At 43.8% G+C, this 25,894-nt stretch overlaps 1 protein-coding gene across 1 annotated transcript; it reads left to right on the plus strand.

Annotated features, from left to right (window-relative positions):
* The first annotated feature begins 2,421 nt into the window (after positions 1-2,421).
* Positions 2,422-21,373, plus strand: Bnip3 (BCL2 interacting protein 3). The gene is made up of 6 exons (XM_041665961.1): positions 2,422-2,577; positions 11,986-12,133; positions 12,744-12,825; positions 18,190-18,296; positions 18,371-18,520; positions 20,363-21,373. The coding sequence occupies exons 1-6, from the start codon at positions 2,547-2,549 to the stop codon at positions 20,406-20,408; spliced, it is 564 nt and encodes a 187-aa protein (XP_041521895.1). The 5' UTR covers positions 2,422-2,546; the 3' UTR covers positions 20,409-21,373.
* The last annotated feature ends 4,521 nt before the right edge of the window (positions 21,374-25,894 follow it).

Consider the following 25,894-nt stretch of genomic DNA (forward strand, 5'->3'; position numbering starts at 1 on the left):
AGAAGAGGGTATTAGATCCCCTGAAACTGAAGTTACTGTGATGAACCTCTGTCAGTCGTTCAAGCCTGTGGGTTCTCAACCCCTTTGGGGTTTAAAAGACCCTTTCACAGGGCTCAAATATCAGATATCCTACATATCAGATATTTACATGGCAATTCATAACAGTAGCAAAATCACAGTTTTGAAGTAGCAATGAAAATAATTTTATGGTTTGGGGGTCACCACAACATGAAAAACTGTATTAAAGGGTCACAGCACTAGGAAAGTTAGGAACCACTGCCCTTCGTGGTTCTGGGAATTGAATCTGAGTCCTCCTCAAGAGCAGCCAGTGCTCTTAACCTCTGAGCCATCTCTCCAGCCCTTTAACTGTTATTTTTACATGTCTGTTCCTTTAAGATAATGCTTTGTGAGCTGAAATCCTGGAGTTACATTAAAGATTCTGGCAGTGACTGACCTTGGCTATGAACAAATTGACTTGGGCTATCTTTAGCTCCACTCAGAAGGAATTCGCTATCCACCTCAGGATCTGCCCTAACATCCTCTTAACTAAGGATAACATTCTTGGACTGTTTAGCTCAATTTGACTGCCTAGCCTCCCTGCCCTCAGGCTCAGAATTTGATAAAGCTGCTTCTAATCCCTCGTGTTCCCACCATCCTCTTATCTACCTACCCCCCCCCCCCCACCTCCTGTTCTTCACCTATGCATTTTGTAAACACGTGGATTTTTGGTTTTCTTTTTGGTGACTGTCAAAGTTTCTGTAACTTTAAGTGGGTGTGGAAGAGCCATGTTGTAATCCTGGTGTCATGGAGGCTGAGACAGTAATATTGCCATCCATGAGTTGAGTTGGAATCTAGCCTTGACTTCATAAAGAGACCTTGTCTCAAAAACACAGTAAGTGCCAGGCCATGGTGGTGCACGCCTTTAATCCCAGCACTCGGGAGGCAGAGGCAGGCGGATCTCTGTGAGTTCGAGACAAGCCTGGTCTACAGAGCTAGTTCCAGGACAGGCTCCAAAGCTACAGAGAAACCCTGTCTCGAAAAACAAAAAAACAAACAAACAAAAAAACATAGTAAGAAAGTAAGTAAATAATATTTTTTTTTGTAGTAGAAAGTCACTTAGGATAACTTGATCCTGGTTTCTAATATGTTGTCACTTATAAATTTTTTTTTCAATGTTATATATTGAGCCCAGTACCTCACAAATGCTAAGGAAGAAATCTACACTGAACTATACCCGCAGTCTTTTTGTTCAAACAGTTTCATATAACTCAGACTTGACCTTAACACTTGAACAGCAGATTTTCCTGCTTCAGTTGAATGTGGGTACCACCACACTTGGTTTTCTGTGATGCAGGGCTTCATGCATGCTAGGCAATCATCTATAGTCTTATTCCCCTCTTTTTTTTAAGACAGGATTTCTCTGTAACTTTGGAACCTGTCCCGGAACTAGCTCTTGTAGGCCAGGCTAGCCTTGACCTCACACAGACCCACCTCTGTTGGGATTAAAGGCGTGCGCCACCAACACAGACAGTTTAAGTCCAGCGGTTTGTAGATGAAAACCACCAAACGCAGTTGCCTCTTGTGAACTGACCCATTGCTGCTAAGACAGCTTCTCCTAAGGTTCGCATTCCCCTTCTCTATCCCAGAACTGTATCAAGAAGGAATTCCAACCTCTAAGAACAGCGTTACTGAGTAGGGTACAGGGACAAGGCAGAGTCTAAGCACTGTCCTTCCAATTCCATTTCCATCCAAAAATGTCCTGTTCTTCTCCAACTCGCTATTGTTGCTGCAGCAGAATGCTGGCAAGTTTTGTTTTGCTTTATTTTAGACAGCCCAGCCTGACCCAGAACTACAGGCATGCACAACCACTCCAGACTTTTATGTAAACGGGCACAGAGACAGTGAAACCATCGCGTGCTCCCGTGGCTGGCACCCGCAGATTCTGGAGCTAGGGGCACGGAGTGGGTCAACCGCGGACAGGATGGGCAGGCTCCACAAGCCCATGCCAGCAGCTCCAGAGCCTGGTAGCAGGTCCTCCATGCCACGCCTTCCTCAGGGTCCGCCCTGCCATGCCTACATTAGCCTGGCTTCAGGCCCCTCCCTTAGCGCCCCTGCAATGCTTGCACCTCGGAGTTCCAAAGCTCGGGCCTCAGTCTCGCCCCTAGCCTCACCCAGACCGGCGCAAATCCCGGTTCCAGTGGCTCTAACCTCAGGCCCCGCCCCCAGCCCCCTCGGTCGGAAAGCTTAAAGGAGGCCGCCCTTCAGCGCACTCCTACCCCGGGCCCCGCCCACGTCCCACCCAGGCTCCGCCCCGCGCACGCGCCGCACGTGCCGCACGCGCCCCGCGTTCCTCCTCCACCTGCAGGCCCCGCCCCCTAGCCAATGGGCGCCGCCGCCGCGTGCGTCGCGCCCCGCCCCGCCCCTTGTCCCTCAGCCCCCTGTCGCCTGGCCTCAGAGCTGTGCAGGCGGCGGGCGGCTCTCATATCTCTCGGTGACCGCCGCTGAGGCCTGCCGCAGTTGCTCTTGGGTTCTTCTGCCGAACCACCATGTCGCAGAGCGGGGAGGAGAACCTGCAGGGTGAGGCTGTGGACCGAGGGGGGTGTCGCGGGGGTGGCCGGGTCGTGGGCCGGGGTGTCGTGCGTGGAGGCCGCGATGCATCTTACAGACAGTCCCTTTTATAGTCAGGCCGGGCTGAACCTTTCGTGGTCTGTTCACGCTGTTAGAGTTCTGTGTCTTCACCGTCTCTTTAGGTCTGCCTCGAACTCCCCGCGATCCTGAATAGCTCAGTACAGGCCTTGCTTGCACTTCCCCCACGCCTGGCTCAACACTGTTGAAGTGAGCCAGAGGTTGCAGGTTGACTTTTTGGTGCTTTGATTGAACTCATTAGTATTTATGACCCTGGTGCGTGGTAAGGGCTCAGCCACCAAGGAACACTACTTGCTATCATTTTATGCTTGAAGACATAGTCGCTTTGAACTTGGAATCCTTCTGCCTCGGCCTCTGGAGTAGCTCGAATTTACAGCCCCGTCTTTACCTCTGGCTTGTTTTGTCAGCTCTTTCTAATGGAAGAGGAGGGAGGATGTAAGGCTTTGGACCAAGTCATCTCTTAGAGTCAAAAGATTGTTATCTTTAAGAAATGTTGGAATAGCTGGGTGGTGGTGGCACACGCCTTTATTCTCTGCTAGGGAGGCTGAGACAGGCGGATCTCTGAGTTGAAGGCCAGCCTGGTCTACCAGAGCTAGTTCCAGGACAGGCTCTAAAGCCTGTTACAATGGCAGGACAGAAGTGGCCCATGCCTTTAACCTCAACTCAGGAGGTAGAGGCAGGAGGATCTCTGAGTTTGAGACCAGCCTGATTTACAGAGTTCCAGGACAGCCAGGGCTACACAGAGAAACCCCGGGGGAGAGGAGCTGTGCAGCTCAGTGTGGAAGAGAGCTACAAACAGCACAAAAGTGGGGTAAAGTGCTTATTCAGCTCAGTAGGCTCACTGTAAGCAATGAAGTGATTTGTTGGTTAAGATGGAAGCTAGGCTGGGTGTGGTGACACACCTAAAATCTTGTTGGGGGAGTGGGGAAGCTAAGCCTTGACAAGTTCAAGGTTAGCAATGCTGGGCTAGTTGGAGGTGTGTGGCCAGACCCTGTCTCACAAACAACAAAAAGGCTTTTTTTGCATGCAGCCTTTACAGGCTATTAGCACCAAAAAGACAGGTACTAGTTTTGTGAGGCCACCCTGAGTGGTAGTGTGCCATCATATCTTTCTGAGAGCCACCTGGTGGGGCTGAGTTAAGTGCTCAGCCTTTTCTTCTAAGGACCCAAGAACTGGAGGAGGATCCTGTTGACCTTTGTATTCTCTGAAGCAAGAGTTCACTGAGTAAAATGAGCTTGTAAATAAACAGAGGGCTACCTCAGCCTTTAAAAGGGGGTGCTCTTTCTGACACGGGGTCTCACTAGTCCCGAACTCCCAGAACTCTGCCTGCCTCTGCCACACCAGTGCTGCCCAACGTAGTGTGAAGATTTGTCTTGTTTTTGGATTTTCGAGACATGTTTTCTCTGTGTAGCTCTGGCTTTCCTAGAACTTTTGTAGGCAAAGCTGCCCTTGAACTCCTAGATTTACTCTCCTCTGTTTCCTGGAGTGCTGAAATCAAAATGGTACAGCACTGTGGTGGGCTATGTTAAAAATTTTTTCAAAGCTTGTATTAAGATTTAGTGAGCTGCATTTATTTATTATTCTGAACAAGCAGAATTTAACCAGACTAATACATTACAGAGTCTGTATTTTAAAATTACAGCCCCATTAGAAAAAACCTTGTAATTCAGGTTCTACTCCTTAACGTCAAACAGTTGCAGTTTCTCCTTTGACAGACTTAAGAAGCTTTTTTGTCCTTTCTCGTAAAATGAAATCAAGGGATGTTTTATAATGTTTGCTGTAAAGTTGTTTTTATAGTTATTGAGATTTTATTTCTAACACTGTTACTTAGATTCCATCTCTGGAAGTTTCTGGGTACTCTGAGGTCTCAGTTACCACCTTGACATACACTTTATTCCTACTGCTGAGTCATTCGTTGGCAACGTGAGGTTGTCATTTGTCATTTCTAGGGTTAAGGCGGTTTTTGTTTTTCTGCTTTGCTTATTCTATAAAAAGATGGTTACCGTGTGGAAACTCACGCTAAGGATTTGGGCCATTGTTTGGGGTGTACGTGCAGCTCAGCACTGGCTCACCGTCTGGTTCAGGGTAGGAGGGGTCACTTGAGTCACATGGCGCATCTCAGCTGCCCTATGAAATGTGAATCCCAGCTTGGAGTCAGAGCTCTTCTGCCTGCGTGTTCTGCTCGCTTCTTGTTTACTTCTGAGGCTGAGAGCTGTGCAAGCCTTGTTGGTAGGTGGGACAGCAAATATTCCCCTTAGCAACCTCTGGGACCAGATTTCTTGAAGGTGTTACCCACAGCCCTGATTGGTTCTGTTCCCTTTTAACCTCTGGTCAATCTTATTGAAAGGTGTTTAGAGACAGAATTGGCTTTTTTGTTGTTGTTTTTCTTTTTTATGACTTCTGGTCTTCAGGAGGGGAGATAAGCTTTGTGATACTTCTGTGCCCTATTTGCTACCCTTGCTTGAAAGGCCCACTATAAAGAGTCCTGTAGCTCCTCACTCAGATGCCCTGTCTGCAGCTGGGTCTGATAGGTGATTCTGTGGTTGCAGGCAAACTCGGGCAGGCTTGTACAAAGAGGAAAACATGGCTAGGGGCTTCTCTTAGCTCTATCTGAACATCTGTCACAGGGAGAGCCAGAGCTTAAATGGGAATAAGGGTGACTACTTGAGTTAAGGACATGCCACAGACTGCTCAGTACCTGGGGGATACCTGGAGGCACCTGACTGACTCAGGATGCCTTAGGCACAGCCTGGCAATAGGCAGAGAGACAAGTTCACTAGTCTTAGAAGCCAGGAGTTTAACTGGACATGATGCCAGCCTGTATGTAATTCCAGCATTTGGGAGATGGAGGCAGGAAGATCAGGAGTTTAAAGCGAGCCTGGCTACATAAGACACTGTCAATAAAGCGTGTGTGTGTGTGACAGAAAAGGAAGCCAGTAGCCTGGATTGTCTACTGGGCAGATTCTGTTCAGAATTTTTCTTAAGTCTTGACAGCAGAAGCCACGTCTGGAGAAGCCCTGTGTGATTTGGGAGCGCTGCGTCCCCCAGACTTGGTGCTCCCTTGCTCGGCTCTATTGGAATGCTGTATCAGTCGCATAATTCTCCTTTGGCATTATGTTTCTGTTTGGAAGCTGTGTGCCTGCCTGCTCCTCTGAGGACTACTAGATCTGGCTGGATGTTGTCCCTGCTCGAGCTTGTCAGCATATTTGCTTGAACCTCTAACTCTGTTTTCAAGTTGGGTTCAGCTTCTGGAAATTCATGGAATAAAAGCACTTCCTGCCACTCCCAGGAAGTAGGGTGGCCTTGAGAATGGGGACCCTGTATTTCCTTCTGTTGGCTATAGGTATCCTTAGGCACTGACAGTCTACAAGTTTGCCTGGAGATATAGTAGGGACTCCCTGGATTGTTGTATAAGCAGCTTGGAAGACAGGTTGGTAGAGCAACCCTCTAATCTCAGTACCCCAATGCCTGACTAAGGCCTGACTAAGGCAGAAATATCCTCTTTAATGTTTTTGAGATGGGTATGTATCCCAGGTTGGCCTTGATTGAACCTTAGTATGTAGCCAAGGATGACTTTAAATTTTATTCTTCCCTCAGCATCTAGAGCACTAGGATTGCAGGCATGTGCCTACACATCGTTTGTGTGGTGCCATAAAGCACCCGGTCTAAATAAGCACTCTCAAGTATTCAGATCAGCTGGACTACACTCAAGGAGGATCCTAACTTGGATGACTGGCCTAGTTTCACTTCTGACCAAAAACACTTTAGGAGAGGAAGGGTTAATTTGGCTTATATGCCATTATTGAGGAAGTTGAGGGACCAACTCAAGAATGGAAAGGATTGAGTGCGCCCATGTTGCCTGCTTGCTATCTTTCTATTTAGTCTTCTGACTTTTGAACTGTTCAGGACCCCTTGACTAGGGGCTGGATCTCCCTATATTGATTAACAATCAAGAGGGTGCTCTGTGGATAAACCCATAGATAGGCCAACCTGATCTAATTGCTCAGTAAGGTCTACTTCCTATGGGGTTGGCAAGATAGCTCAGCAGGTAAAGGAGCTTGCTGCCAAACCTGTTGATCTGTGTGTTTGGTCCCTAGAAACTCACATGGTAGAAGGAAAGAACCAGTTTCTGCAAGTTCAGATAAAATACTTCAGAGAGCCCTCTTTTCTCAGTTGTTTCTAAGTTGTGTTAAGTTGACAGATTAAAACCAACTAGCACAGTGGTCAGCCTAGCTTATATAGTGAGATTCTGTGCCCAGAACCAAATGAGGGATTAACAAGATGACTCAGTAGTTAAGAGCACTTACTGATTCACAGCCACCTGTAACTTCAGTTCCAAGGGATTTGATACACTCTTCAGGCTTCCCTGAGCATCAGTCAATTATGGTACACAAATAGCAGCAAAAATAGTACAAAAAAAGCAGGCAAAACGCTTTTTTTTTTTTTTTTGGTATTATTTGCTTTGTTGGGCAGTGGTGGCCCAAGCCTTTTTAATCTCTGCACTTGGGAGGCAGAGAGAGGCAGGCGGATCTCTGAGTTTGAGGACAGCCTGGTCTACAAGAGCAAATTACAGGACAGGCTCGATAGCTACAGTGAAACCCTGTCTCGAAAAACAAAAATAAATACATACATAAATAAAAAACTTCAAAGAGAAAGACTATTTGAGCCAGAACTCATTCCCACATAAAGAAAGGGGAAATAAGCCGGGTGGTGGTGGTGACGCACACCTTTAATTTCAGCATTTGTGAGGCAGAGGCAGGCAGATCTCTGTGAGTTCGAGGCTAGCCTGGTCTACAAGAGCTAGTTCCAAGACGGGCTCCAAAGCTGCAAAGAAACCCTGTCTCAAAAAAAAAAAAAAAAAAAAAGAAAAGAAAAGCACATTCTGCTTCTTAGGGCACTTGAGTTCACTCCCCAGCGGTTCTAGACACTCAGGGAGATGTAAGTTGTACTTGACCTGTGTCTTATTGGTATAGCTCAGAAGTGGGAGAGAGGGGCGGAAAACAGAAATGAGGGTTTTGGGGCCAGCGCTTCCGTCTTTCTGATGGAATAAGTTGTGTGTTAACTGAGAAAATTTTTGTTAAGAAGCAATCCTGTGCTCTTTCCCTTTACAAAACCTTTTGCTTTAAACTTTATTTATTTTTCTCACTCATGAAGTCCAGGCTGGCCTTAAACTTCCGAGTGTTCTATTAGGATTATAGGGTGCATACCCCCACCTTTCTTGTTAAAATGATGGAACATCCTGATAAATAACTGCAGGATGTGTGTAAATGAATAGCGTCTTTGCTGTTTCCAGGGCTTAACACTACCTATCCAGCCACAGGTTAATGATAAAACTCGTTCCTTAGTAAATCATTCCTGGAGACGGAGCTTTTGGACCCAAGGTTTTTGCAGCAGATCATTCTGAACGGAATTTTTTTCCCCCTCAAAAGTGCTGGGCCTCTTAATGATTTTTGAAAGCCCTCTATGACATGAATCTGTCTCTTCGACAATCCAGTGCTACCAGTATGAGGACAGCAGGACCAGGACCCTGCTGCACTGTGATGAGCCCTGGTGAAGGGGTCTTGTGAAGGCAACTGGTTTACTCACGGACAGCAATAGAGTGGAGCTTGGGCTTGCTAGCTTTCACTCCTGTGAAAAATAACTTCTTTATAAATCACCAAGCCCATGGTGTACTGTTGTAGCGGTATAGTTCAGGACAGCATTTTCAGTTGCCTCCTGTGTAGTAAATACATACACACCTGGCTGTTGGCTCAGTTCCTGACACAAGCTCCTAAACCTGGTGGAATTTCCTAAGTGTCTGGTTTTCGTTTTTATTTTTTGAACTAGGTCTTACTTTATACACAAGCTTGGCCGGAGCTCCTAGTACTCCCAAGTGCTGGGACTGACAGGGACAAGAAATTAATCTTAGCTAGGAGTTTGATCCTGTTACTCAGGTCCATTTTGTAAGAAGCCCCCATAAGATTATGCTAATGAGATGATTTACTGGGGACCCAGAATAACTAGCCTTAGGCTAGAATTTGGTCACTTAGAAGTTATCAGCGGGTGAAAATTTAGGGCCACCAGGGAGGGGAAGGAGTTGGAGGTTGGGCTGTTAAAAATATAAGAAACTGCCACATAGCCCAACTTTGAACCAGAACAAATGGAGCTTTGGAATGGGCAGCAGGAAGGTGGTGTTCCTTGTCCTGTGTGTGAGCTTCATCTGGCTCTTTGTGAATTGTATCACAAACTGAGCAACGTGTTTTCTTGAGTTGTGAGCTCTAGCAAAATATCAAATCTGAGGGGGATGTGGATAACCCTGAGTTTGTCTTTTGGTTTTTGTTTTTTAAATTTGTAATTGATTGAGCAGCAGTATGGATAGCTTGTACTCTGCTTGTGGCTAGTGTCTTATATGTGTCATCCTTGTGGGTTCCCACTTTGGCTACTAATTTTAGGAGATACTGTCAGAATAGTATTGAATCCTAGCATTCCTGATTGATTTTGGAAAATTGGTAGTTGGTGCAGGGAAAAAAGTCTACATTTACCATTCAGAATGGTGCTGGGTAAAATATAACACAACCTCAATCTTCTGTTTATAGTAGATACCAGAAAAGATCTGGATAAATGTGATCAGATGAATTGGGATAGGCTCAGATTCTGAGTACACATTGGCCTACACTACCCCATACCTGAAGCTGCTATGTCCTATAGACAGAAGTTTCTGTCCCACACAGTCCCACAACTGTTCAGTCACAAATAAACACATGGGCTTATATTAATTATAAACTGGCCGATTGCTCAGGCTCATTACTAACTAGCCTTTACAACTTAAATTAACCCATAATTCTTATCTAGGTTTAGCCACGTGGCTTGGTACCTTTTCTCAGAATTCTTGTAGTCTGTTTGCCCTGCCTATACTTCCTGTCTGGCTACTGGCCAATCAGTGTTTTATTAAACCAATACGAGTGACAAATTTTTACAGTGTATAAGCATTATACCACAGCAGTGTACACAGTAGATAGATAGGTTTAGGCGCTTACCCTGTAACCCAGGCTGGCTTTGAACTCAGAGCAACATTCGTTCCTTAGTGACTCATAACTGCAGGGATTCTACGTATGTGTGAGCCACCATCCCTGGCTTCTGAGTGTCATTAGCCAGTGAAGGGAGGAAGGCCAGCAGAAGACATTAGAGTATCTGGAGCTTGAGTGTGGGGACTTGCCTGTGTACAGCCGCAGAGGGGCTCTGGACACTGCCCTTCTGAGCTGGTATTGTGCTTCATGTGGGATAGGCCTGCTTCTCCACGAGGCAACCTGAGAGGCTAATGAGGAAAGTTGTGTTTATTCTCCAGTTTCTGTTGTATGATCACTTGTTAACTTACTGAGAGGCTGTTGATGATATAAATTGTAAACCCACAGTTTATTTCAGTTTTTTTTTCTTCCCTGATTAATGTGGCACATTCTGCAACAAGTATACAGGCCAGACTTCTGAGTGTTAAGAAGCTGTATAGCTATAGCTGTTCTTGCTTCCAAGAACATGTATGTTTTGCTTTTGAGACTTGCTATCTACCTTTAGCTGGCTTGGAACTGGCTCTTTGTAATAGGCCGTCCTCAAACTTGCAACAGTTCTGTTTCTTTCTCCTGAATTCTGGGATTGCAGGTATACCCCATCATGCCTAGCTTTTTAAGGGGGATTTTGTTGGTTTTAGAGAGGTCAAAAGTAGCACAGGGCGAAGATTTCCTTAAACTGGGAGCTGAAGGTGGCCCTGAACTCTGAAGTCTTATCTATACTGGGTGTGCCACCATGCATAGTTCCTTTTTCTTTTTGGAGATGTGTGTGGTGTGGTTTAGAAACAAAGTCTCTGTGGCCCAAAGCTGGCCTTGAACTTAAAAGTGATCCTCTTGCCTTTTCCTCTCTCCTCCCTTTTGGTACTGGAGATGGAAAGTAGGGCCTCTTACAAGCTCTATTTCTGAACTATATCCCCATTATATATATAATATATAATATATATTATAAGTGGTTCCATTTCTTTCCCTCCCTCCCGCCTTCTTTCCTTGTGTGTGTGTGTCTGTGTGCCCACGTGTGTGTTTTTTGAGATAAGATTTCTCAGTCCAGGCTGGCCTTAAACTCACAGAGATCCTCTTACCTTTGCCTTCCTGAATGGTAGGATTAAGGTCATGGACCACCATGCCCACCCTACCTCTTATCTATTAAAGGATTTTCTTTTTGTTATTGCCTTTGAGTGTGTACATGTATGTGTTCATGCAGTAGGCACCTTTACCCACTGAGACATTCTAATGGCTCAACAAAGGATTTTCTGTAAACAAATGGACCTATGAATGAAAATATAGAAATCTTCCTAGGTCTAGAATGAGGCATATAATTAAACATACAGTCAGTTTCTACCACAGAAAGCACCAGGGGCCAATGAGATGGAAGGGTGCTTGCTATCAAGCCTGACAACCTGAAGTTCACAGAGCCTCGGGGCCATATGTTTCTGGAATGTGGAAATAGTCTTTTGTATAGACCCAAACTACTTTGGTTTCTTGGGGGCCCAGACCTGAATAATCACACAGAAACTATATTTAATATAACACTGTCCAATGGCTCAGGAGTATTCTTAGCTAGCTCTTTTTTATATCTTAAATTAACCCATTAATATTCATTTATGTATCACTATGAGGCTGTGGCTTACTGGTAATATTCTGGTATCTTTCTCCTTTGGCAGCTACATCGTGTCTCTTTGACTCTGCCTACTCTTTCTATACATCTGTTTGGATTTTATGCCTGGGTTTACTCTGCTAAGCCATTGGCCAAAATAGCTTTATTCATCAACCAATAAAGGCAGCACATACAGGACATCCCACAACAAGTCTTTAGTAAGACATGCTGACTCATGACTATAAGCCTAGTTTGCTTTGTCAACCTAAACAAGACTCCCATCTTGGCCTCTGGCAAAGCAACAGGTTTGTAGAACACCTGCACGGAATAAAGGAAGGGCAAAAGATACAGTGCAGTGTCTCAGCCTCAGGAACTTTCCCCACTGTCCTAAAGAGAGGCCAGGAGACTAGAAATGCAAATGTCTAATGTGGCATCAAAGTAGGACTAGAGTGATTTCTAATCATGTGCTGCCCTTGGTGTTTCCTGGGAACGAGAGTGGGCAAGTCTTTCTGTCTGTCCGTCCGTCCGTCCGTCCGTCCGTCCGTCCATCCATCCATCCATCTATCTATCTATCTATCTATCTAGTTTTGGAAATTAGGTCTTTGTAAACCTGGTTGGCCTTGAACTCACAGTACTAGGCCTAAAGGCGTACATCAAGCCCTTTGAATGGGAAGTTTTCTAACTGCCCCCTGTTTTGTGTCTCAGGCTCCTGGGTAGAACTGCACTTCAGCAATGGGAACGGGAGCAATGTTCCAGCCTCTGTCTCTATTTATAATGGGGACATGGAAAAAATACTGCTGGATGCTCAGCATGAATCTGGACGAAGTAGCTCCAAGAGTTCTCACTGTGACAGGTAGGTTTGCAGGATGTCTCTTGCAGTGTTGATGTTCTTAGTGGATGGATAATCACAGTTGTGCATGCTATTATAGGTGGGGCTCTAGGTCTAAGGCCATATTTGGGAGTAACTCGGAAGCAGTCCTGAAAGAAGGAACCCTGGAATCTGCTGGGAGGGAGTGATCTGGGGCTCAGTCTGGTGGGACCAAATTAAACCTAGGCACAAAAAAAACAAAGTCCCTTAATATATGCCCCCTTTTTTGAAACTGTTCACTTTGAATGTCAAGTCTGAATCAAGTTCATGTCCCCCAGCTGACTTATGTTCCTAGGTAGCACTACTAGGGAACGAATCCAAGGTGCGTGGTTGAGAGTCAGTGATCGAAGGTCAGATGCTTCTGAGGGCTATGCAACAGATTATGTGGGAGGGTGGAGCTTCCCTCAGAACTGTCTTGCTGGTTCCTGAATACTCACTTGAAAAGACTGAGGAGTAGTTTGGCCCTGGTCTGGTATTAGTGTGAAGAGGCATGCGGAGAGCCCTCCCCCTTACTGAGGCAGTAGTCTTGCTTGGGATTTATGCTTCTTATGTCAGAATTAACATGCTGCTCTGTTTTGTCCATTTCCTAATCAAGCCCACCTCGCTCCCAGACACCACAAGATACCAACAGATCTGAAATAGACACTCACAGCTTTGGAGAGAAAAACAGCACTCTGGTAAGCCATAGGCAGTAGGGCATGCTATACGGTACAGCACATCATCAGCCTGGTGACTTTTTCATATCACTTACACACACACACACACACACACGTATCTCACGCATGCACACATGCACCTACCTTTGGTCCCTCTTAGTTTTGCTATACGGTACAGCACATCATCAGCCTGGTGACTTTTTCATATCACTTACACACACACACACACACACACACACACACACGTATCTCACGCATGCACACATGCATGCACACGTGCACCTACCTTTGGTCTTGAGGAAGGGTCTCTCATTGAACATGGAGCTCACCGATTTAGCTAGACTAGCTGGCAAGTGAGCCCTAGTGATCCTCCTACCTCTGCCTACCAGGGTTGAGATCACAGAAGTGTTCCAGCATGCCTCTCGTTTTACATTAGTGCTGGGGACCTGTGTTCTTTTAAGTTTTTATTTATGCATATATGTGCGTCTATGAGAATGCCACATATTTGAAGGAGTTCAGAAGAGGACATTAGATCCTCTTGAGCTGAAGTAACTGGCAGTTATAAGCTGCCTGGTGTGGGTGGTGGGAACCAGACTCAGGACCTCTGCATGAATAACAGCATTTTTAACCCCATTTTTTTGGGTTATTTAAAATAGAGACTCCCTATTCATCCTGGCTATCCTGGAACTTGCTATATAGATCAGCCTGATCTTAAACTCACAAATCCACCTGCCTCTGCCTTTTGAGTGCTGTGATTAAAGGTGTGTACCATGGGTGTTGGCGATCTGAATTGAGGGCCTGATGCATGTGCAGTAAGCATTTTATTCCCCCGCCCTTCAATGGAGTTATTTTGTTTGTCTCCAGGCAGGGTTTCTCTGTGTAGCTCTGGCTGTCCTGGAACTCTGTATATCAGGTTGGCCTTAAACTAAGAGATTCCCCCTGCCACTGCCTCCTGAGTGCTGGGAGTGTGTGCCACCACTATCCAGCTTTAATAGTTTTTTTTTAATTATTTAAAATTGTGTGTATCTGTGTCTGTATGGTATGTGCACATGACTGCAGGTGTCCAGAAGCCATGGGTATTGAACCCCCCCCCCCCCCAGAACTGGAATTATGGACAGCAGTCAGTCACCTGGTCTGAGTGCTGGAACTGAATTTGGGTCCTTTGGAAGATCAGATTAACCATTCTTGAGAGCTTGTTTGGAGGTTTAGGCAGGGGAGTGCATCTACTCATATACCTTACCTGAAGACTGATTCTCCTGTATTTGGGGAAGGTTTTTCTCCAACCAAGCACACAGCTTCAGGAGGGACATACATACACTGGAACACCTGCCTAGCCAGCCAGATCAGCCAAATCAAAGCTGGTGATCAATGGGGTGACAGATATCACAGCCAGATCGCCCTCACATCCTGGGAGCCATTTTTAATCAAACTACCACACAACTGTGGTGAGACATGTAGAAGGATTATTGCTTAAGTTGACTGTTCTTATCCATACCATTTCTGTATAGTAGTTTGAGGCAGTAGAATCTTGTGCAATTTTATCTAGTAGTGCTATACCTTGTGCATGGTATTTAATATGGTAAAGATAAATAATTTCTTCTGTAATAGTTTAGCAGCTGTCTTAGGAAGCAAGGTCTCTACTAAAAAGCGTTGTTTCCACCTGTGCCAGTTTTTATCAGTGTCCCACTCCCAGAAACTGTCTTTACCTCTAGCCTTGGCTTTCTCCAGAGAACTCTGTCTGGCCCCATTTTGGGCATCAAAGACTTGGAATTCATCCAGCCTTCTATACACTTGAGTGCATGTCCACTTTTGGAGCAGTCATATTTTTTAATTTTTTATTATTTGAAATATCTCCCCATCCCCAACTAAGTATGCAGTTCTAGAATTTTAAGAATGCAAGAGAAAAATTTCTATAGCTGAAATTGCTTGTGGTCTGCTTTTTCTCAAAAGCACCTTTAAACTAGCTTCTTATATAATATTCCCCTTACTTAGCCACACCTGTTCTCATTTTCTTCTGTTAGGATAGGTTCTGCTGCTGTTATCTAGGTCCTTATGGCATCAGAACAGTGTTTTGTTTTTTTTTTTGAAATAGGGTTTCTCTGTAAGACAGTCCTGGCTATCCTGGAGCTCATTCTGTAGACTAGGCCACTGAACCTTGTTAATGTGCTGTTGGGAATGGAACACCCAGGATTCTTTGTGCTATGCCAGGGAGGTGCTTTGCTAACTCAGCTATGTCTCCAGTCTCTAAACCTGCTACATTAACAGAGTTGAGTGGGACTTGGACAAAATGGATGTATCTGTAAAGGAGGAACACATGCCTTGGCTTGAGTGAAACAAGACTAGGAAACTGTACACTGGGGTAAGGAAACAATCAGACATTCTAGGATCTGTTGGATGCAGGATCAAATTGATGTTGATTCCAGGAGACCTAAAAAAACAACAAAAAAACAAAAAAAAAAAAAAAACAAAAAAAAAACCCATGCCAGTTAAAGTAGGGGTTTATGGAGGCAATTAATTTTTGGCTGAAGTCTGTCTCAGGGTAGGTTCTCTGATCCCTGAACTCATCCTGTGGTTATTTACCTAGTCCAAGAATGTTTAACTGAGATGGAAATACTTAGAAATTGGTAGAATTATTTTTTTTAAGTTTTATTTATTTAGTGCACATTGGGGTTTTGCGTGCATGTATGCCTTTTTTAAAATATATGTCTTTATGTGGATATCAAATCCCCTGGAACTGGAGTTACAGTTGTAAACTGTTGGCAGAATTCTTACACTGGTTTCTTGACTTGTGATATGAGGGCTATTATGGTTGGAAAGCTAAATGAAAGCCTTTTGCCTTACTTCTGTCAGGGAAAATAGTGACTCAGTAGACAGCTGCAACATTACAACCACTTTCTGAGACAGCTCTGAAAGACACACCTGAGAAGGGCAGTCTTCATAGTGGGCAGAACTTTGGGGAGCATACATGGTCATACATTTTGTTTTGAAAGAGAAATGGCCAGATGTGCTATTGTTCACTGAATTCATAGACTGTGGCCATTGGATTGACTGGATCAAAAGCATTACTTGAAAATTGGTGAGAAGGATTTCTCAGGAAGGAGTATGCAATGTATGATCTCTGTATGCATGGAGTATGATCTCTCCAAATGGGAAAATGAGGTGAAAATACAAGTAAATTCTTATTGAAAAGGGACTTCAACTGAAAAAGAGTTCAGTAATCAAGTAGATAGGATAACCCATTCTATGGAGAGTTAGCCTACCAATGTCTCATTATCCAATGGACCTATGAACAAAAAGGCCAAGGTGGCAGAGATGAGGGTTATGTGTGGACTTGACAACATGGACTGCCACTTTCCAAGGATGATCCAGTTACAGCTCCTGCTGAACACCAGTTCTGCCAACAGCAGACACTAACACTGAGCCCCAGATATGGATGGCACTGTGACCCAGGGGGCTAGTCAGCGCTCTAGTGGCACGTTGCCTACATAGAACCACTTTTGGAAAGATCAGTGCTTTGTCCTTACTGGAGTAGGTATTTATTCTGGTTGTGGCTTTGCCTTTCTTGTATGTAATGCTTCTGCCAAAACCACCATCAGTGGATTTATAGAATGCCTTATCCACTGTATTCCACACAGTATTGCTTCTGACCAAAAACTCTATCACCAGAGAGTCGGCCCATGATCATGGAATCACGGGTATTACCATGTTCCCCACCATCTGAAGCAGCTGGCCTGATAGAAAGATGGACTAAGCTGTTGTCGACACAAGGCCAGTTAGGTGGCAGCAGCCTCTAGAAGGTGGTATATACCTCAAATCAGTGCCCAATTTAATATGGTACATTTTCTTCTATAACCAGGATCCATGGATCCAAGAATCAAGATGTGGAAAGGGAATAGTTCCAGTCATGATTACTGCTAGTGAATTTTTTGTTTCTTGTTCCTGTCCCGTGACTTTTTTTTTTTTTTTTTTTTTTTTTTTGTGGTTGTTCATGATGGGCAGTTCTGCCAGGAAACACAGCAAACATTCCAAGGAAGCTAATTTTGTGATCCCATTAAGCTAAGAAAGGCAGAATTCCAAGGCTAAGAAAGTGTTGGGAGGAGTGATTAATCCAGATTACCAGGGGAATATTGAATTGCTTCTCCACGATAGTGGTAAGAGACATGTATGGAGTGCAGGACATCTCTTGATGCTTCCATGTCTTGTGATTAAAGTCGGGGGGAAACAACAACAACCTAATCCACGCAGGATGACAGAGGGCACAAACTCTTCAGGAATGAAGTTATGGGTCACTTCCCCAAGAAAAGAGTCAAGACTCACTGAAGTGCTTGCTGGGAGGTGTAAATGGAGGTTCCTCTCCTGCCGGCCAATTCCCAAATAACCACTCAGAGGCTTAAATTAATTACAAACTGCTTGGCCGATGGCTCAGGTTTATTACTAACCAGTCTTTACATTTTAAATTAATACATTTTCATTCTGTATTTTACCACGAGGATTGTGGCTTATTAACTCATATCTTGCTTCTCTGACATCTCTCTGACTCTGCCCCTTTTCTCCCTGTATCTCTATTGGATTTCCCTCCTGGCTCTAGTCTGCCTGGCTATTGGCCAATTCAGCTTCTTTATTAACCACCGATACTAAAACTTTCACAGCATACAGAGAGACACCCCACATCAGTGAAGATGGAGGAAATACAGAATGGGTAGTAGAGGAAGGTAGTTCTTAAATATCAGCTACTAAGGCCATGTGACCAGTTCTAGAAATGAAGATTATAATTGATACGAGTGTTTCTGTCATATTTTGTTAAAAATGTGTTTACAGGTATTTGCTTCCATTACTTGATTTATTTATCATGTAATGTAATGGTTAAGAGAATGTCAATGATTATTGTTTTAGTTTGAGATACTAAGAATGTCCCTCAAGGACATTACTACTTAAATATTTAAATTTGCAATGCATTTGCAGTTAATACCATGTTGGGTATAATTATGGTCTAGTTACTGTTCATTTGGAAGTTAAGCATGACATAAGGAGATATGATTGTATGTTCAGCAAAAGGAATGGGCTTGTGATAGCTATTCTTGGTTGTCAATTTAACAAATCTGCAATTAACCAAAACCCAAATGAGTAGGCATAGCTTGGAGGGATTTTTTTTTCTTAATAAAACACTTGAGGTTATAAAATCCACTTTGAGGTTGGAAGATAATAAGCTTTTAATCTGGATCTTTGGAGGTGGGAAGATCCACCTTTAATCTGGGCCATACCTTCTACTGACAGCCTATATAAAGGCCTCAACAAGGTCAAAGTCTATGGGGAACTGTGTTGATCTTACTTTATTTCTGATGTGGATGTAGGACACTCACTGTTTTATCATTTACTTTTTCTTAGTCTGAGGAAGACTATATTGAGAGAAGAAGAGAGGTTGAAAGCATCTTGAAGAAAAACTCGGATTGGATATGGGATTGGTCAAGTCGGCCAGAAAATATCCCCCCCAAGTAAGTGTTTTCAGTATCATGAGCTCTTCCTTTGACAAGAGGACACACTGATTGGTAGTTTCTTTCCACCCCAGGGAGTTCCTTTTTAAACATCCGAAGCGAACAACTACTCTCAGCATGAGAAATACAAGTGTTATGAAGAAAGGGGGCATTTTTTCAGCAGACTTTCTGAAGGTTTTTCTTCCATCTCTGTTGCTGTCTCATCTGCTGGCCATTGGATTGGGGTAAGTGATTTTTTTTTTGTGAGTACTAGCAGGGTGGGCCTTGGTGATTCTAGGTCCCAGCAATATATGAAGGGGACACTAGGAACTGGGACTCATGTATTTTCAGCTGGCCTCACAAGGATGAAACTGGGCTTTGCTCTTCCTGTGTCTGCCTTCTGAGTGCTGGGATAATGGTGTGTGCCACTACACCCAGTTTATATGGCCCTGGAGTTGAACCTAGGGTTTCATACATGGAGGTCAAACACTCTACCAAATGAGTTACATCACTAGCCCTTAGTCTTTCTTTAGGCCTACTCCTACCCTCTCCTGCCCACATGGGGGTGATCTCACAAGAAGTTTTATTGTGTGTTTTATGGCTTCAATTTGTTGGAATGGCCTGGCTGCTACTGTGGGCTTCTAGGCATTGTTGTCTGCTTATCCCACCGCACCTCCCCGCCACCCAAAAAAGGTGTTCATGTGTTTCAATGCACCTAGTCTGTTTCATGTTTAGGAGTTTGTGGGTCTCATAGGTACATCAATCCCAGTTTTCACTACCCTTAATTACTGCACTACAGACCTGTTCCTCTTGAGTTTGCTGAGGTGAACCCTACCTGTCTTCATCCCTTCTTTCTCCATGTGTGGTTCTGTCCTAGCACCTGGTCTCATGGTCAGGTGCATCCCATCACCTGGGACTTTCTTCTTAGAACTAGCAAGCAGTACTTAAGGCAGAGGCAGAGGCAGGAGATTTCTGAATTCCAGGTCAGCTAGGGTTACTTACTGAGGCCTGATCTCAAAAATACAGAACAGAAACACCAAAGGGAGGATCTGTGGATAGGGCCTAGTAATCTGCAAGTTCAGAACCTAAGCTGAGTTTCTCTTCAGGAAATTATTTCTGCATTCAGCTCCTACCTACTGTTTGTCCTTCATCATCCTTCCCAGTTTCAGAGCTAGATGGTGCCACCCTACCCACTCCTGGCAATCGTCCACTATTGGTACCACCGCTCTTGGCAACTGTCAGTCTTTTGAGATGAAAGCTACCCTCCTTAGTTCCAGATAGCTCACTGCCCACAGTCTTTTTTCTCACTACTTCACATAGACCTGGCCAGCTGGAATTCTTTCCTCTCTCTTTTTTTGTTTTTTCGAGACAGGGTTTCTCTGTAGCTTAGAGCCTGTCCTGGAACTCCCTTTGTAGACCAGGCTGGCCTCGAACTCAGAGATCCTCCTGCCTCTGCCTCCTGAGTGCTAGGATTAAAGGCGTGCGCCACCACCGCCCGGCCCTCTGTCTCTTTTCTTAGAGACTTTCAGTCCCCCTCTACTTGACTAGGGAGAAGGGAGGCTTCATTACTTATTCCTTGGTTGGGCTTTGATGTTAGTAGTAATGAATTAACTGGAGGTGAAGAAGCCACCTGTCCTGGAGTGCAGGTGTGTAGCTCATTTTGCACATTGAAGGGAATACGAAGCTCTATAGCGATAGCATTTGGGGTTTTGTACTTTTGGGGGTGGTTATGGGGTTTAAACCTGGGAACTTGTGTATGGTAGATTGATGCTCTGTCATTGAGTTTCAATCACTGCTATTAGTTTCTTCTTTTTTTTTGTACTTTTCAGTCTTTTGTGCCATTAGAATATAATTGAAAAAACAGAAATATAATTTTAATGGCAATTAAGAAAAATTAGACCAATTTGAAATACATATCTGATGACTAAAACACTTGATAAAGATTACAGACAGTCATACTTTATTAAGTTTAAGGTGGCTAGTTCCCTTCCACAGGCTGTAACCATAGTGGTCTGCTCTGTTTGAACTGTGCAGAGTCACCTGAGAATTGTGTGAGACCTGATGGCTGTTGTTTTTTTTCTGTCTAGGATCTACATTGGAAGGCGTCTGACAACTTCCACTAGCACCTTTTGATGGAAGAATTGGATCTGACACTCATTCACACAGTGAGGATTCATGTCAGAGCTGTGACAGATAACTGAAGAGCTAGCATGATCCTTGGGTGTCTGCACTACGTGTGTTTATTTGTTCTGTAAATGCGGTGTTCCTGATTTAGTGAGACAGAATAAACTCTAATATCATGACCTATAATTAAACCTACGGGATCAATTAATAAGCATGTAAGACTGATGCCTATTGTAGCATTTATTAGTAAATTTTTTTGAATATTAGATATAAATAGTATGAATAATTTTAATATAGTAGCAATGGTGTATTTAAAAATGATCTGTAATTGTAATCCAGTTAAGACACTTTACACTTCAAAAGAATGAGTAAGTGAAATTAAAATCATTAAGGGGTTTGTCCCAAAGGAATATTGTGGCCTTATAATCCTATTACATAGTAGAAAATGCTACATGGTTAATTAAACGGGTGTGGGTTATCTGTAAAGACCTCTTACTATGTGAATTAAGTAGCAAGTAGAAGCTAAGGTTACCCACAAACCCCACTGGGTAGTTGTTCCCTCCCCGCTTTCTTGCTTTGTAGGATGATTCCAGCCTCCTTTTTGGCCATCACTGCCTTGGGTGGTCAGTTTTGTTGCAGGCACCTTTATCATTCTGCTGATTTTAAATCCCATTGTTTGTACTAAAAATTTGTGTGCTTTTAAAATCAGCTGTATTGTAAGCAAATCTGTCTACTTTAAAAGACTGGAAATGAAAATAAATCTTTGCCAAATCCTTTGGAGATTACTGGATTTGCATATGGGTTAATCAGTAGCCAGTGCTTCTGTTAATCCAGATATATTCCCAGTCTTCCTCTTTTCTATAGCATGTTTTTAAAGGCTGCCTCCTTGACATGCTGTATATATCCTGTTGTGTTTGTTTCATTGTCCCACACTTGACTCAGGTGAGTTAAAATAAAAGAAACATTTTAATGGTTTTTTGTTTATATTTAAATGATTATTCAAAATATTCATGTCCCTGTCATCTGGAGAAAGATGGTGGGATGGCATCCTATTTTCTTTCGTTTTAGAAACAGTCTTACTGTGTATCTCTGGCTGACCTGCAACTCAGAGATCTGCCAGCCTCTGCCTCCTAAATGCTGGGATTGAAGGCATGCAGCGTCATGCCTGGCTCTGGAATATTTTATTTTTATTTTAAATAGTATATTAGCATATGAGTGCAGTGTCCTTTGAGGCCAGAAGAGGGCATTGGATTTCCCTGGAGCTGGCGTTAATCAGTTGTGGGATTCTGGAAACTGGACCATCTTTCCTGCAGCATCTTCCCACTGTTATTTTTTTTTTTTTAAACCCATAGTTGTAAAAGGCCAGCTTTCACATGCTTCAGCCTTCAGGCAGAATGACAAAATATATTTCCAAATAGCTGTAGTGAAAACTTTCTTTTTTCTTTTAGATAGGATTTCTCTGTGTATTCTAGAACTCTTTATGTGGACCAACCTGGCTTTGAATTTGAGATCTGCTTCCTGAGTGCTGTGATTAAAGGTGTGAGATACCTTGCCGCACAAGCCCTTATGCTTCTAGTCTGGGTATGCATGTTTGTTTTGTAAGACAGTTACTATGTAGTCTAGGTTGGCCTGGGGCTCTAGAATCATTCTGGCTCTGGGATCTGGCCTGTCCCACCACACCAAGCCTAACATATAAAAAAATGACTGCCTGGGTGATGGACAGATGGCTCTGTGTTTGAGAGCACTGGCTGCTCTTCCTGAGAACCTGGGTTTCATTTCTAGCACCCACATGGGTGGTTCACAGCCATGTGTAACTCCCCCTTCTAGTCCCTTCATGCACGAGACACAGAAGTGGTACAGATATGCATGCTGGCAAAACATTCATATATCTAAAAATAACTACTATTGCTCAGCTATTGAATAACAAATTTAAAATGTAGTAAAATCCAGTAGTTTTGAAAAACTGATTTTGGCCACAAATTAATGGAGTTCATGATGTAGAACTGTAAGGGCCTTAAGGTTTGAGCTAACATACTGTGGAATGTGACATGGCAGACGTGCTTATGGTTTCAGCTGTGGAGAAGACCTAGAGGGCAGTACCTTAAAACAGGGCAGGCTGGAGGGATGCTCGGTGGTTATTATAAGCATTGGCATATAACTTCAGTTCTAGGAGATCTCACACCTAATCTTTATCTGATCTTCATGCATATGGCATATTTCAAAGATCTGAAAACAACAAGAACCCAACATAAGCACTTTTGTTTCTTGTGTAGCAGGCAGTCTTGGACCTTGACCCCAAATTATGACATGGAGACTTATTACTATCCTATTTTCCTGCATCCTCTATGCCTGTCTGTCTGGCTCCTGGCGTCTCCCTCTCTCCTTGAGATGCCTCCTATATATTATCTCTGCCAGCTCCACCTAGCCCTCTAATGCTCAGCTTTCTATTAGACCAGTCATGTGCCTGAGGTAGACAAGGTAAAACAGCAACACATCTTTACAAGTGCAGCATTAACACATGTTTACAAACAAACATTTACAAATACATCTTTACAAATTAAATGCAGCATAAACAAAAGCAGGACATCTTCACACAGTTAAACAAATGCAGCATTATAAATGGAACACATCTTCACATAGTTACAGTAATATTCCACAACAGTCTGGTCTGCATAGGAAAGTGCTCTCTTAACACAGACTCAAACAAACACAAGAATATGAAGCTATTTAACCCTCAGAGGTTCCTGTGTAGGACAAAGAGGCTGGTTCATGAAGCCCTAGCACAAAGGAACATGGTGCTAAAATAGAAGGAACTGATTTATTATTCCTGGGACATAGCAAATAAAACACGAAAAATGCAAGCAAAACCCGACTGTTAAAAGGGTGCTGAAGCTGAGTGATAGAGGAAGTCTGATAGTTCTAAAGCAGGTTTACTCTAGTTTCTGATGGGTGTGTTTGTTCCCTCTCCTGGGCCTCTGAACAAGTTGATGGATAGGACAAAGAAAGAAGTGATGTAGCCTAATTCCTTGGTCCATCAAGTTTTAATGTGGGCAGCTGCTTTCTGTTGGGGACCCCAGACTCTGCTGGGAAGAAATAAAACTGCCCAGTGGAGAGCCTTACCTGCAAGCCAATGGCTGGGAAGCATGCTGGCCAGCTCACCCTGCTGACATCCTGATGGTCTTCTAGCTCTGATGATGCCACCTGCAGCTGAGCCCACATTACTGCTCAAACCATCCTTAGGTGGAAAGAGCCGAAGACAGTTTAGCACATTTCCTCATTTGTGTCCAAATCTGAAATGAATAAGCCAGAAGTGAATGAGATGTGATGGTATAGGAGGAAGTGAGTGGCAGGTGGAGTAGGAGGTCGGGAAGGCAGACATAAGCAGGCAAGGGAACTTCACTGAATGAATGTAAGAGAGTAACAAATGCATGCTGTGGGGGCTGAAAGACAAAAAGCAGGAGTTCAGTAGCAGGCAAGTAGTATCTGGACTAGATTCTATGAGGACATAATAGTAAATAGGTGTTTTCTTGCTTCAGCAAAGTTTGTTTCTTATAAGGGAATGCATTGTGAAATTAGGTTGTGTATAAATACTGAGTAAATGAATTAAGGGTATGGGGCTTGAGAGATGGCTCAGCAGTTAAGAACATTTGTCTGATCTTCTACACAATCTAGGTTCAGTTCCCAGCATCCACATGGTGGCTCACAACTATCTAACACTTGTTCCATGAGATATCTCTCTCTCTCTCTCTCTCTCTCTCTCTCTCTCTCTCTCTCTCTCACACACACACACACACACACACACACACACACACACACAAAGTTAAGGGTAATAAAAGCCCAGTCTTTTACTTGTTTTACAAAAAAATCAGGCTGGAGTAGGCTGCTTCAAGCCTATGGTGGGATCTAACTGGATGTCTGAAAGATGAAATGAGTCCAGCCAACTCTGCTTAGGGCACACAGACACAGTGACACTAAACAGTAGATCGTACATTTAGTGTCATAATCTAAAGAGAAAAGCCTGGCTCACTAGGGAAGTTAATAATTAGGGGAACTTGCCAGAAAGGAAGAGCTCAGATAGTAACCACTGAAGTCCGAGACACCTGTGTGCCCATCCTGAAGGGCTTGCAGCTGCCAAACTGGGACCCTGTGGGCCACGTGAGTTGTGAGATCATGACAGCAATGCTTTCTTGCCCACAGCATAAAGCAGGTACCCTTTCAATTCATGCACGTTTAGTCAGATGGGATCATTCTTCCTAACAGAATTCCAAGTTAATACGAAAGGAGAGGATGATGGGAATGGAAAATTACTAGGTAAATGGCAGAACTGCTGACTTTCCAATGGCAAACAATGTTACCCTGGGATAAGAAGAGATATTCTGGGGCCGACAGGATGGTTTAGTGGATAAAGGGCCTTGGTGTTAAGCCTGATGAGTTCTATTCCTGGGCCAGGAGAACAGACACCTACAAGTTGGACTCGGGAGGCAGAGGCAGGCAGATCTCTGTGAGTTCGAGACCAGCCTGGTCTAGAGAACTAGTTCCAGGACAGGCTTCAAAGCCACAGAGAAACCCTGTCTCGAAAAACCAAAAAAAAAAAAAAAAAAGTTGGTCTCTGACCTCCATGTACCCAGCACCCGTAGGTTTTTTTTAAAAAGTTGTCTTTTTCCTATAAGTTACTCAGAATTGTAGCTTTGTGTAAAGAAACTTGGTAGTTTGATGCTGAGGCCACATCAAGTTTTTTGTTTTTATGTCTTTTGCCTAAAATACATAATTACAAGTTAATCATTAGATAAAAATAGACAGGTCTAAATTAAGGAGAGTTCTATGAAACAGTTGTCTGTACACTTCAAAACTCTCAAGATTGTGAGAGACAGAGACTGGAAGACAAAAAGAGAATGCACCTAGACAAACATTTAAGGCCCAGTCAAGCCAAAGCTGTGTGGTTGAGTGAGACAGCGCTGCCTGCGCTGACACCAGGGAAGCTGAGTGTCCTGACACCTGTTTAATTCTTCCACAGCAAAACAAAGTAAGCAGTGCCTTTTACTTATGGTGGTCCTGGGCCAGCAGCGTCAGAACATTTGTGGAAATGTGGATTCCGGGGTCCACGCCCTCCAGTCAGAGCTGTGTGCTTGAGCTCCTGTGGAGAGAAAGGAGAGGTTCTGTGAAGTGACAGGTGGAGCTACTCGCATATAAAACTGGCTTGTCTGAAAAACCAAAGGCACATTCGAGAAATAATTACAAGGGTCAGGAATAGGGTAAAAGCTTAACATACTCCTCTGAGAGCCTCAAAAGTCTATACAGTATTGTATAAAACTTAATTAAGAAAAAGGCCCATCAGCCAGCTGGTGTTGGTACATGCTTTTAAGCCCTGCATTGGGGAAGGCCAGCCTGGTCTACAGAGGGAGTTCTAGGACAGCCAGGGCTACACAGAGAAATCCTGCTTTTTAAAAAAACAAAAACAAAAAACAAACTAACAAACAAACAAACAAAAAAAAAAA

Source organism: Microtus oregoni, unplaced genomic scaffold (genome assembly GCF_018167655.1).
Source record: "Microtus oregoni isolate MIOR12 unplaced genomic scaffold, Mior012 000016F_ref0000370, whole genome shotgun sequence".
NCBI lineage: Eukaryota > Metazoa > Chordata > Mammalia > Rodentia > Cricetidae > Microtus > Microtus oregoni.

Bases quoted from the DNA above. Each gene is read 5' to 3' on its own strand.
- Bnip3 (XM_041665961.1), top strand. From the start codon at position 2,547: ATGTCGCAGAGCGGGGAGGAGAACCTGCAGG. The intron at 12,134-12,743 runs GTAGGTTTGCAG...TTCCTAATCAAG, and splicing joins AAGAGTTCTCACTGTGACAG to CCCACCTCGCTCCCAGACAC. The intron at 18,521-20,362 runs GTAAGTGATTTT...TTTTCTGTCTAG, and splicing joins CTGCTGGCCATTGGATTGGG to GATCTACATTGGAAGGCGTC.